Below are 14103 nucleotides of genomic sequence, written 5' to 3'. Positions count from 1 at the left end.
CTATCACCTTCATCAACGATTCTAGCTTATGATTTCACCTCATCTCTAAATACATAGACTACCCACTTACTCGGGCCTGAATTTTCCATTCACACTGAAAACTGATATATGCAAGAAAGAGTTTCATTGTTAGTACTTCAAACATGGAATCATAGAGATGGAATGAACTTTAGATTATCCTCCAATTCAGCATCTCCTGAAGCACAGAAAATTCTCCTAGACATGTTCCCCTCTGGGTGAACACTGACAGGGTGCTATAACTTAAAATGTGTCTGTTTCACCTTTGAATTGTTCTTATTATTAGAGGCATCTGCTCTTTAAGGAAGAACCCCACTCATTCCATTCCAACCAGGTGAGAATCTAATGCTCCCAGAAAAGAAAAAAAAAAAAAAAAAAAAAATAGGGGAGGAGGAGAGAATCCTCTTGTTCTCCCACCTGAGCGAGATTTCCCTTAGTCCAATTGAAATCCCTTGTGCCTTTTTTCTTACAGAACTACTCTCCTGGGTGGCTCAGTTGGTTGGGTGAGGGACTCTTGATTTTGGCTCAGGTCATGATCTGGAGGTTTGTGGGTTCAAGCCCCACATCAGGCTCTCCATGCTGACGGCGGGGAGCCTGCTGGGGATTCTCTCCCTCTCTCTCTGCCCCTCCCCCGCTCTGTCTCACCTCTCTCTCTCTCAAAATAAATAAACTTTAAAAAAAGCTCACTTTTAAAAATAAAATTAAAAAGAAAAAATAAAAAAGAACTAGTCTAAGCAGGGCCTGCAGATCTGCAGTGTCAGCATCACCCAGCAGCTTGTTAGAAATGCAAATTCACCGGCCATAGCCCAGAGCAACTGAACTGGAAAATATGAGGGTGGGGCCCCAGAATCAGAGATTCAAGGGAAGGCATCACCGCTATGAAATGGAAAACAGCTGGCCACTGTCTGCATCTCTGCATACTTCAAAATATTGTCACTACGCACTTTCTCTCCAAATAATCTCACCACTCTACCTCAATTATTTTATTTTGCCGGCCACGTGGTCATCCCCGCATCCCACATGTGACAAACAGGTGAGGGCACAGGGATAGAACGGTCCCACATTCCTCCAGATGTTATCACTCTGAGGCACAAAGAGAAAAACAGCTCCAGGTGACCGCATTAGAAAACCCCTTTTAGAAAAGCCACAAGCAGTTTAATTTCCTTTAAAGCTTAGCCGGAAAAGATGTTCGTGGTGTGCGACCCCACCTGGGCTGGGCGGCAGTTCTGTGCACGGTGGGTGTGGGGCGGAGGGGGAGCCGGCCGAAAGTGAGCGGAGGATACTCAGAGTCGTGTTTTGAGTGGTTGCTTGGGTAGTGTTTATCTTGCTATTCCAACACACACACACACACACACACACACACTCAGTTTCTTGTCCTGAAAGGGGAACCCTGTATTTTGTAGACAAAGAGTCGCAGAAGCAACTTTCGAAGGAAAAAACAAAACAAAACAAAACCCGAACAAGAGAAAGAAAAAAAAGAAAAAGGCTTCGCGCAATCCCCCCCAGAAGGCAAAGAACCGCGCTGTTTGTCCTGTAACTCGGCAACACCCCGGGCGAACGGCGCTGCCTGTATCTTCTGCGGTTTCTCTTGCTCTTCTCCGCGCGGGCTCACTTCCACTCTCGGAACACCCCAGAAGTGCAAATTCAGGCTGGGCGGCCGCGGGCCCCAGCTGCAGGGGATCCCGCCCCAGCGTCCCGCTCAGCCCCTTCCTCCACCCGCGGGCCAGCAAAGGGGCGGGCTCACGCGGCCCGAGCGCTGCGCCCCGCACGCGGTAGGGGTCGCTGCTCGGCGGCGCGCGCTCCCACCGCGGAGAATAACGGGGCCGGGCTGCAGGAGAAAGGAAACCTGCCCGGGACGCGGCGGCGGCCGGGACGGAGCCAACGACGAGAGTTCACTTTTGCTCGGGTGTCAGCGCGCGGCGGCTGCAGCGAGCGCCGACCAGGGAGCACCGCGCGAGCGGGTCGCCCATCTCGGGGCGACCGGAGGAGGGCAGCGAGAGGCCGGATACGAGCGCGCCGGCGGGGCGCGGAGCCGGCGAGCCTGGCTAGCGAGGGGAGCCGCGGGGGGCGCGCCCCTGGCGGGCCCCCGGAACAGCGCAGGATGCCCCACGAGGACCTGCCGTCCCTGCAGAGACCCCGCTATGGCTGTAAGTACGCCGGGTGCGCGGGGCTTCCGGCGGCCTTGGGGAGACCCCTCCCCGGGGAACGCGTTGGAGAAGCCGAGGGAGCCGGGTGCGCGCCGCGGAGGGAGCCGGAGGGCAGCAGCTGTGTGGCTGCCAAAGTTGGGAGCTGGAGTTGCAGAAGGTAGTGAGCGGCGTCTTCCCGCTCTCCCCGCAATTTTCAGATCCTCAGGGGTAACCCCAGTCTTCTGCCCGGAAAACCCCGCCGGGGCGCGCGCAGGCAGTGCTGAGTCTGAGCTCTGGGACGGGCCCGGTTGTGGGTTTAGGGGTATCAGGTGAGGAGCCCTTGGAGCTCCGGGCCGCTGCCGGCTCGGACCAGGGGGTGGCGTCAGGGACTGAATTGTTGCAACTCTGAAGGAAAGTTTGCCGTGGCTACAGGTGGGCACCGCGAGTACTGCGCCCACGCACCCTACCAGTGGCAAAGTTGGTTCTCCTGGAACAGCTCTCCTCCTGCCTTGCTCCCTCGAGCTGCACGTGAGCTGAAAGAGCCAGTTTGCGCCCCATTGGTGTGAATCCTTTTCTGGTGCTGCTGAAAGGGGCACCTCCGGGCCCAACCCCTCTGTTCCCTGCTGCCCTATGACCCTGCCAGGACTGCCTTGGGGAGAGGACGCAGAGCTAGGCTCCCCAGGATCCGGTCGGAGCCCGTGTGACTTGAACGAGATGGTGTCGATTTACGCAGCCAGGGGCTGCTGCCATCGGAAAGAGGTTGCTTTGGCGGATCGTGAGTAGATGGAGCCAGATTAGCACCAACCACGTGGCTTCATGTACAGAGTTCAGAGTCTTGGCTAAACATGCCAGGAAGTATTTCCTTTAAAACAAACAAAAAGTTGGCGTCCATCGCAGGCCCTGTCAGTGAACCCATGGCCGAAGACCACTGGTTAATCTTTTGCCCTGGCTGGCCTTGGGGTAGAGGAATCAGGTTTGGGTGAAGGTGGTGATACCTGCTGCAGGGTTGTTTTGTGCCCTTGGGAGGGCGGGGTGGGAGGGGAGGAGTTAACGTGTGTCAGTTCTTTCTCCCCATTAGTCTTGGAATGGAGAGTTAGAGATAGGAAGTTAGTTTTGCCATGTGACCCGTTTGGTGTATGGCAATGAGGAAGAAGCCTGAGGAGCCAGCTGCAGACTCGGGAAATGCATTAAACAGCGCGCCAGGACCCGGTTCTTTGCAGCCTTAATGACACTGTAGTAAAGCACACAGACAACAGAGCTCCTTGGATTCGCGAGCCATGCTGTGGTCATTCAGTGTGCGTGGTGTCACCCTCAGGTTGGTGAAAGCCTCTTATTTGTGTGACAAGCTCTCGGAACATATGGTAGCTTCATTGTGTCAAATTATAAGACGACCCCGTTCTGGAAACAAGGCAAATAGACACCCCCCCCCCCCCCCCCAATGGCTTTGGATGTACATTTTAAAGCATGATGTATTTGGTGGGTCATCTCTCAGGAGTTCAACGTGCGTGCAAAGTTGGAGTGAATGAAGTGCGTTAGTGTAACGTTTTCACATGCAGAAACAGATGGATCTGTGATGGTGCCTGATTTTCATCAAATACACCTGTGGACCTAGCCCACGTCAGACACGCAACCAAGGAGGTTCAGATCCCACAAGCATGAAGAACACTCCACACTGCCACTTTGTTTTGTTTTAAATGTTGATTTATTTTTGAGAGTGACAGAGACCTAGCACGAGTGGGGGAGGGGCAGAGAGAGAGGGAGACACAGAATCCGAAGCAGGCTCCAGGCTCCCGGCTCCCAGCTGTCAGCACAGAGCCCAATGCGGGGCTTGAGCTCACGGACCGTGAGATCATGACCTGAGCCACCCAGGCACCCCAGCCACTTTCTTTGGAAATAATTGTTCCATTTCTCGCATGAGTCTGGTGTAATGGAGTGGGGTGCGACCTGTTGGAAACACTCCCATTTGCCTTCCCCCAGCTCACAAAGTGCTGGCGTTGTTTGTCATTGACTAAAAGTGTTTGATAGTTTCTAGACTTAAAAAAAAAATTTTTTTTAATGTTTATTTATTTTTGAGACAGAGCATGAACGGGGGAGGGTCAGAGAGAGAGGGAGACACAGAATTGGAAGCAGGCTCCAGGCTCCGAGCTGTCACCACAGAGCCTGACACGGGGCTCGAACCCACGGACTGTGAGATCATGATTTGGGCCAAAGTCGGACCGACTGAGCCACCCAGGTGCCCCAGATAGTTTCTAGACTTTATGGTCACCCTAAAATATTCAGACTTCAGTAAAATGGGCTGTATGTCATTAACATGAACATTTCTTTATTTTGCTGCTAGGCTCATGAATGGTTGTACGCTCATAGTTTCTTTGAAAAAATCTAGTTGAATATACCTCCGTGTTAGTCATTGTTAAGGAACACTCATTATTCATGCAAAAGGAGACTCTCTGATGTATTAGAATACATCATTTCTGGTGGTGGTCTGATTTTGGGGCTCTGTTAACATGAGACTGCAAACAGTGCTGTGAGCTCCTTACAGGAAAGCTGGCAAAGGAATGAAGGAAAATGCACTGTCCTTGGTGTGTTGATTACAGAATTGTGCTGCTTCTGGTTTCTGAGTTTGGTGAATACAGGTTTAGTTTAACAAAACCTCTAACTATACCGAACAGGTATTACCCCTGACATTAAATGAACAGAATAGGGCACCTGCATGGCTCAGGTCGTGATCATGCAGTTCAGGAGTTCAAGTCCCCATGGGGTTCTGTGCTGACAGCTCAGAGCCTGGAGCCTGCTTCAGATTCTGTGTCTCCCTCTCTCTCGGCCCCTCCCCTGCTTATGCTCTATCTCTTGAAAATAAATAATAAATTTATTTGATACGATTGTTGTAATTTAACTTCCAGTACTGTACATTCTGAGTAAAAGGTATTTGAGACTGGACTTTGTGAACAACTTTTTAGTAGTTGGTATTAAACTTGTTTTAGGTGTATTTTTTTGTTCTGCCGTCTCTCTTCCTCTTGAAATGTCATTTAATTTAGTAATTTTTGTACAAAGTCAATTCACTGAACTCAGGGCTGTTTTCCACCAGGCTGAGTGCGGATAAAATACCACATAGTAAGTTGCACTTGAAGGGTTTCTCAATGAGTGTCCATGAAGGTACTTGTCTCGGATTTCGGACATGAAAGATTGCTGAAGTCTTTTTGATTGGCACATGGGGGCCGGGAATTAAAATTAAATCATTTTTCTGTTTAATCCCTGCTTTTCCACTTTGGCCACCTTCTCCTGCAACCTATGAAGTTATTTTGTATCCTGTTAATACCGAACAAAGCTGAAATACCAGCTCATTCGTGTAGTGCTGCAGGGAATAAGTGGCAAAAGGGAAAGGTGGAAATTGCTTTCTAATTTATTTTTTAATGTTTGTTTATTTTGTGAGAGCGAGAGTGAGAGCGAGAATGCAGGGGAGGGGCAGAGAGAAAGGGAGAGAGAGAATCCCAAGCAGGCTTTGTGCTGTCAGCATAGAGCCTGATGCCGGGCTCAATCCCACAAACTGTGAGACCATGACCTGAGACGAAATCAAGAGTCAGATGCTTAATTGACTCAGCCACCCAGGTGCCCCAGCTTTACTACTTTAGAACCAGAATGTTGTATAAGATAACTAGGGTATCTTTTTACACTCAAAACCAAATTTAAGTGACACTGATGGGTAGGCATGATTTGCAAGTAATTTTTGTGCTCTCGTAATGAACGATAATGAATTAGCCAAAATAATTGTCAAAACACACTGCCACCATGATCTGTCAAAAGTTTTCTTCCAGTTACTTGAGAGTTAAGAACATCACTGATAGGAAAAGATGACCCTGCGCCCTGATGATCTCAGAGCTGATACCAGTCAGCGTTTAGGTACTTACTGTGTGTGGGGGGGGAGGGGTAGTAATTAATGTGTTTTTTGGCAAGAACTGTGGTTTTCTATCCTCTGCTAACTTATCTCATGAGAAACGTCCTGAAACGAATAGTTGTCAGTGTTACCCTGTTTCTTTGAGAAAATGCAACAGGAGCCTAGCAGAAGCGTGTGCCAGCCGCAAGTGTGCTGGGGTGGGGGTGGGGCTGTTCTGGCTGATGCGGTGAACGTTTTGTTTATTTGTTGGATAATGCTCTTGTTTCACCAGCGAGATTTCTAAATCACCTGGTAGCTGGAATACTAGGGTGGGTAACAAGACAAAAAGTCAAGTTATTCCTTCATGGGCTATTTGTTTTGATTGAGTTTTGCCAAAGGATCTTCAAGGTCACAGCCAAAGTGTGGTTTTAGTATGCTTTTAATTTTAATTACACGTGTTGTTAGCCAAAATGACTTGTTTGGGAGAGTTTAAGCTTGTAATACCAAGGTTGTTTTAGAATTTAGTATTTAGGGGGTTAGTTAACCCCCTTTTTTCTCTAGGGAACCATTGGTTTGCCGTTGCCCCTTACCCTCCCGCTAGGCAAGCTTTTTAACAACTTACTTAAAAGTCTACTATACAAACAGTTCTGATGCACCAAGTCTTCGTGGTAACCAGTGGAGAAACAGAGTCCACTCGACTTCTGTTGGCTGGTCCACTATAGTTCCACAGGGCAGGCACTTGAGCATGGGCATTCAGGTTTGTGCACTTGGCAAGAGCTGGTTCTTTTCACGAGCACTTGTTACCATCTGCTTATTAGTACCTTTGAGAGGGCCAGCGGTCTCCCCATTTCACAGAGGAGCTGAAATCCAAGATAACGTCTCAAGGCCACACAGCTGGCTGGTGACCCCAACTTGACAGCTGGTGTTACCAGGGCCTGAAGGCTTTGCTTAGTGGCTATTGCCAGTTTGTCTTCTCTGAATTACTCATAGGGGTTCCACCTCTTTTTCTTTCCAGTGTGTCGTGATTTTATCAAAGTCACCAAACCTGTAGCTATTTGGCTAGTGTGCTCTTCTAAAAGTGGATGCAGGGTGAGGCGACTGAGTGGCTCAGTCGGTGTACGCCTTACTCTTGATTTCAGATCAGGTAATGATCCCACAGTTAGTGAGTTTGAGCCCCTCACTGGGATCTGTGTTAGCGGCATGGAGCCTGCTTGGGATTCTGTGTCTCCCTCTGTCTCTCTGCCCCTTCCCTGCTCATACCCAATCTCTCTCTCTCTCTCTCTCTCTCTCTCTGTCAAAATAAATAAACCTTAAGAAAATGAAAAAAAAAAAGTAGATGCATGGTATTGTCTAAACTGGATTTTGTTTCCTCCCCACCCTTAAGAAAAGCATACAAGAATACCTGAACTTTTTTATAGAGTGCGTCCAGACTTCATGAAAGGATTTTATATATGTGTAGAGACCTCCCATCTGACTGTGAGGCACTAAAATGAAAGAACAGTTTTTCCCTAATACAGAGGTATGCTCCAGTGATTCCAAATAGGATAATTTGTAAAATGCACTTTTATTATGTATACTGGCCATGCCTTAAAATCCGGGGTTGATGAGAAATCAGGCAGAAGTTTGTGATGAGGTGACTGATAGGTGAGCCAGACTTGTTCACTTGACCGTTAATAGTTTATTTCTCCCTTGAAAAGCTGAAGAATGGGGTCTGTGAAATGGCAAAAGGTTTGCAGTGGAGTAGATGTGGGTTTGAATCCTTATTTGGGCACTGACTGCTTGAGTAGCCTTAGGGTTTTCTCCTGTACCTTGGAGGGTGGTGTTTTATATTCCTGTAATGGTGGCTGATGTGGTTTCTGGGACACAGCACGAAACGTGTGGTGGTAACTTCCATTAACAGGGCACCTACTAAGTACAGCAGGTTCAAATGAAAGGAAAATGACGAAGATGGGCACAGCCTGTGAGAAACTGGAAGATAAAGACTGATGTTTATACTTCTGTTTGTGCACTTACTAGTTCTGTGGAAGGGAAGACATCAGGGTGGATTAGGATAGGGCAACAGGCAAGCTTCACGAATTGTGAATTTGAACAAGACCTTGAAGGTGGGAGGTAAAAGTGAAAGGCATCCCCCTGTATTTGTTGTGTGGGTAGTTTGTGTGGGTTGAAGCTTAGGTTGTAGGATAGATGTTGGGGCAGGGTGGTGTAGCTGGAAGGGGATTTATCAAGGAATCCTTTCTTTGTGGGCACCAAAGGTCACTTAGAGCTGTCTTGAAAAAAGTAGCTTGGGTACACTTTTTTTTTTTTTTTTTAACTTCCCAGTAAATTTGGAGAGGGGAGTGGCCCAGTGAAGTGGAGAATTGTGGGAAGGCTGGGGGTGATTGGAGTGCCTGGTGCTGGAAGCTGCAGGGGTCCGGTGACGTTTGTGCACGTGGGCATTTGGGTCCCCTGTGTCTGCTGCTCGCAGATCCCCACACCATGCTTCTAGGTTTGGGGATGCCTACGGGTGGGCACATTTATCAGGTGCTTTGGCTCAGGATAGGACCGAGGATGCTGCATGAGGATGATGCGTATGGGACTGAAGGCATTCAATGAATCCAGAGGCAGCTAGACACGGACCTTATGGGGCCCTGACTGACTGCGGCCCGGGAAGTGCACAACTAACTCTAAACCGTGGCCGAAGGTAAATTCTCCGAGATGAGGTGAGAAGAGTATCTTGACAACAGCAGGGTTTCTGTCACTTATTTTTTTTTTAACGTTTGTTTATTTTTGAGAGAGAACGTGCGCAAATGGCAGAGCAGAGGAGGGGCAGAGAGAGAGGCAGCAAAAGAATCCCAAGCAGGCCCTGTGCTGACAGCAGAGAGCACAATGCAGGGCTTGAACTCAGGAGCCCTGAGGTCATGACCTGAGCTGGAGCCAGAGGCTCAACTGACTGAGCCCCCAGGTGCCCCTTTCACTTCTTTTTTTTTTTCTTCATTTCCTCCATTACTTGGGACAGTTGTTACTTTTCAAATTTCACTAGAGATATAGTGCCTTCAAATGACCAGCATCCCAGTTGGGTTGAAAAATGGCTAATGGAGCACTCTCAACAATAGCCAAATTGTGGAAAAAGCCTAAATGTCCATCAACTGATGAATGGATAAAGAAATTGTGGTTTATATACACAATGGAGTACTACGTGGCAATGAGAAAGAATGAAATATGGCCCTTTGTAGCAACGTGGATGGAACTGGAGAGTGTTCTGCTAAGTGAAATAAGCCATACAGAGAAAGACAGATACCATATGGTTTCACTCTTATGTGGATCCTGAGAAACTTAACAGAAACCCATGGGGGAGGGGAAGAAAAAAAAAAAAAGAGGTTAGAGTGGGAGAGAGCCAAAGCATAAGAGACTCTTAAAGACTGAGAACAAACTGAGGGTTGATGGGGGGTGGGAGGGAGGGGAGGGTGGGTGATGGGTATTGAGGAGGGCACCTTTTGGGATGAGCACTGGGTGTTGTATGGAAACTAATTTGACAATAAATTTCATATAAAAAACACAAAAAAAGAAAAATGGCTAATGGAAAATGGCTGACCCCACGTTTCCAGTTGGTTTGTAGGTTCAGAGATGTAACTAAATTCCAAGTGGACTCTCTTTAATGTTACAATCCTGGATCGGGCCGTGTGTGCCCATGTGCCTGAAAGGAGCTGACCGCTGTTCCTCCTGTCAGTGCAGTGGTTTGCAGGGAGCAGTTTCTGGAGAAGCAACAGGAGTAGAGCATCACTGGGGGCCGGCCGAGCACCCTTGCAGCAGAGCCTTCTAGGTGATTCTGTTGCACTGCTCAAGGGCCAAGGTGAAAGAAACGACGTTCCTAATAGGCAATTACCCCCCTCACAGCGCCTGCAGGTTTTTGTGAAATAAGTGTAAACACATGGGTACAATACTGAAGGTTTTACTTGTTCCTCCTGTGTTTGATTTGAGCACACACCTGCACCACACACAAATCCAGGCATTGGCTTCTCTCTAAGTTTGTGTTTATATTAGAGGATTTATTTGGGTCTGTCTTTAAGGTTTCTTTCCTCTCTTCTAGGAAACAGATGTGATGGGGAATATCAAGTCCAAAATCTCCACTGAGGAGAGAGTGAGGTCCACTTTGCAAGGATTTCTAGGTGGAGGCAGTGCTTTTAGGAGCCACTGGGGAGGCTGAGGGAGCTGGCAAATCTTTCTGTGTAAAAGGGAGGCCCCAAGCTGGCAATTCTGGGCTCTGATACTTGCGGGGGCTCCTGGACAGTAAGGTTTGAAAAATGTCCTCTTCCTCTTTCTCTTCAAAACAACTTGAAGTATTTTTTATTATTCACAGTTTTTTTTTTAATTTTTCAATGTTTATCTCTTAAAAATTTTTTTTAACGTTTATTCACTTTTTTATAGAGAAAGAGTGTGAGAGGGGGAGGGTCAGAGAGAGAGGGAGACACAGAATCCGAAGCAGGCTCCAGGCTCCGAGCTGTCAGCACAGAGCCCGACGCGGGGCTCATCCCCACAGCCCACGAGATCATGACCTGAGCGGAAGTCAGATGCTTAACCGACTGAGCCATCCAGGAACCCCTACAGTTTTTAGAACAGTTGAACATGCTGGCCGAAATATCATTTGCTAGGCAGAAGTGGTCCCAGGGAAACTACAGATATTTTGCTATTGATTATAGACAAGAGTATATATTCCTATGATTGCATTTTTTGCTTGGGATCCCCACAGATGACTTCTAGTTATTCTCCTTTTGCTGTCCATTGCTATCAGATCTTTGAAGGAAGACCTTTTTATATCATTAAAAAAAAATTAAGGTCAATTAGTTCCTGGTAACTTTCTTCATGCTCATATTTTTATTTGCAGATGTGATTTCACTCTTAACGTCAACCTATTTCCTTAGTCCTCTCCATCTAAAAGGACTTGATTTGCAAGAGATAGAAGCAACATATATTTCAAATACTTAAATATGTTTATGTTCATTATCTAGCTGGTAGCCTGGTGCCATGGCACTGAGAAAACGTTCAATAAATATTTGCTGCTATTACTGGTTTTGCTTCAAGTGTCTGTAGTGTACTGTTTCTCTAAAGGAGGAACTTGTTTCTCTTATCTGTTAAAGATAATTTGAGCAGCTTTCAAGTGGCAGGCAAATGTTTAATGTTTAGATTTGTTTTTATACTCTGGAACCTTGGCGAGTTATTTTAATTTCTGTATGCCTTAATTTCCACAGTTGTAACATGCAGGTGGGACAGTTCCTGCTCAGAGGGTTAAGTGATTTAATACATGGGAACGTACCTGGTCAGAATGTGCCCCTGTAGAGGCAGCCCTTGACTGTTGGGCAGGGGGTGAGGCTGATGGTGGTTCCCCCTCGTCACTACTGCCCCTTGCATTTCTCACCTCTTTGCCCTTTTCTCCCCTTAACAGAAAGTGGACTTCACCTCCTGGGCCGAGGGGCGCCTGGCTGGCTCAGTGGATAGAACCATGCAACTCTTGATCTTAATGTCGTTAGTTCGAACCCCATGTTGGGGTAGAGTTAACTTGAAAAAAATCATGGGCCCATACTCTGTTGAAAGTTTATACTCACCAGAACATGCTTTAGTTATCTGTATGGAAATTGAGTGAATCTTACTTCGGGTGGAGATCAAATTATCCTTGTTTGTGTATGTGTAAGAAATCCTAATGCACGTTGTTCCTGTTTCTAAATCAAGTTGAATGGGGATTGGCTTCCTGCACTGTACTTTTCTGTCATCTTAAAAAAAGATTGTGGAGTTGTCACTCACACACTTGAGTGAGGAACTCTGCAGTTACTAAGCATCCTGTTGTCTCTTTTCGGGTCCAGTTGGTTGTTGCTACTGCTGCTGGTTTGAAAGCCCAAGTGTTCATGATGGAAACATACCCTGATGGGAAGGAGTCACTTGAAATAAGTGTTAGCCTTTTGCCTGGATCACATTGTAGAGTTTGACGTGGCTAGCAGGGTCTGCCTAGTGCTGTGGGGGTTCAGAAGGGAGGTGAGGAGGTGGATCTGTCTGACACCCCTCAGGCCTTCCTGCCTCTAGAAAGTTAGTAAAGCTTCAATTCATGGGTCCGGCAAAGCTCAACCACTAGGTATAACCTGGGATGTGTGTTGGAGCTGTGAGAAATCAACAATCTAGGCTGTTTCCCACCTTGGCACTTGCAGATTATTCTTCATTCTGCTCCCCTCTTCTACCAGGCTTTTGATTCTAGCATGTTTCATATAAATGTTTTCTATCCCCCCTCTACTCCTCACTGTCCCAAAAAGAGACAGTTGAGACCAGCTAGAATTAATTGACTCCTCCTTGGCCATTGGGTACGTCTGCCCTGGGCTGACTGAGTAGGCTTCCCACAGGTGAGGTAAGGGGGCTGGGAGGTGTTGGTCATAAAGCCAGCCATACAGGGTAGGAGTTCTCCTTTCAGCCCCTGCCCTGAAAAACTGTGCTACCCCATAAAAGATCCAGGAAGGTGGCTTCCCAGAGCTTTGCTCCTACTGAACTCTTACAAGTTTGTCTGAGAAATGGTCGTTTCAGAGCTAATACAAACAGGCTTTAGCTTTTATTCTGAGATTTATTTTCCAAAGGGAAAAAAATTAAACATAAATGAAAAGATAGTTACCTGTCCACTGGAACCAGGTTGACAAAGTCCTTTCATTTGGCACTAATTCTGGATAGAGCTTTAGATTTCTTCCTTTGTTCTCCAAAAAGGTATTTGCTGGTGTTCTTTTGAATTAGTCAGTAGTTTGGAGGATGGTGCTTATATGTTCCTCTTCAATGTAGGCTCTGGCAAGGGCCTTTCATAACAATCGAATGAGTTTAAAAAAATACTATACTACATTGATTACTCTGAAGAGAAACATGGACAAAATAGAAGAAACACCTTAAGGGTAGGGACTGTTTTTTTTTTTTTTTTTTTGGTTACTGCCGTATCCCCAGTATCTGGCACATAAGTAAATCATCATGTCAACAGTGGTTCCATCTAGGTAATGAGGTAATGGGTGAATTAAAAAAAATGTTTTTCCTCTTCAAATTTTCTATGAAAATGCTTTTATAATTGAACAGTTCCAATAGGTGCCCTTACCTGATGAAGATGCAAAGTTTTTGTTGGGTATAAACCCTGCCTTGAGAAAATTACAAGTCTGAAAAGCAGGTCTGTTGGCATGGAAGCATTCAATGGAGAGCGAATTTTCCAGGTGTGTGTGTGTAAGGGCGAGTCGGATGGAGAGACCGACAGAAAGGCTGAAGTGATGACAGGGCCAGGATGCATGGTTGTTAGGCTACTGTAGTTGGGATAGAGATCGTTGAGAGGCTGGATGAAAAACATAAAGATCAGCAAGGTGAACTTGGCAATGGAGACAGGGAAAGAATCCCAGGTGGGCAGTAACTAAGGTTTTTTGTTTGTTGGTTTGTTTTAGTCATTTCTGCACCCAAAGTGAGGTGCGAACTCAGGACTTTGAGATTGATAAGAGTCCCATGCTCTTCCCACTGAGCCAGCCAGGTGCCTTAGGTTTTTAACATATGGGAACTGATTGGTAAAAAGCAGTAATGACTCAAGAAGTCGTGTCTGCAGTGACGGTAAAGGTGGCTGCCATTAACAACAGAGGGATTATTCTCCTGACTGACCAAGAGAACTCTAAACAGCCTAAAAAGAGGAGACCACTAACTATTGTTCTTTGATTCGACCACAAGTGCTGGATGCTGTGTAATTCACACGGAGTCTGCAGACCACTGCCTTCAGGGGTCAGGTGTGATCAGAGCCTTAGGTAAAAATAAGCAGCTTTGGAATGTCCTTCACTTGGAGTTTGCATTCGCTATGTTAGTCACTCCAATTGGGAGGAAAATATTTGTGAACAGTACACAGATCCCAGTACATAGGAGTCTAGAAGCTTATTGGCCCCTTGGAAGTCGCCACTGTCCCCTGAATTATGTTAAAAACCTGCGGTGGCTGTGGTGGAAATACTCTAAGCCTGAAACCATGAGAGGCGTCAAGCGCTGTGAAGACGAGGGTAGCGTAGACCATCTGAGAGCTTGGGGGTTAAGGTGTTACTTGTTGTGTGATGTGGAGTAGGACTTCCCTGAGCT

At 46.9% G+C, this 14103-nt stretch overlaps 1 protein-coding gene across 1 annotated transcript in view; it reads left to right on the top strand.

Annotated features, from left to right (window-relative positions):
* The first annotated feature begins 1812 nt into the window (after positions 1-1812).
* Positions 1813-14103, top strand: part of IQGAP2 (IQ motif containing GTPase activating protein 2) — a 293312-nt gene continuing 281021 nt past the window's right edge. The window contains exon 1 of the mRNA XM_019462972.2: positions 1813-2165. Coding sequence (XP_019318517.2) covers positions 2120-2165 — 46 coding nt within the window. The 5' untranslated portion in view covers positions 1813-2119. The remainder of the gene's footprint in view (positions 2166-14103) is intronic.

This window comes from Panthera pardus, unplaced genomic scaffold, assembly GCF_024362965.1.
Source record: "Panthera pardus isolate Hobbes unplaced genomic scaffold, ASM2436296v1 HiC_scaffold_2, whole genome shotgun sequence".
NCBI classification, from domain to species: Eukaryota; Metazoa; Chordata; class Mammalia; order Carnivora; family Felidae; genus Panthera; species Panthera pardus.
Note: the sequence above shows the minus strand (reverse complement) of the source record. Positions and strands in the feature narration are given on the sequence as shown.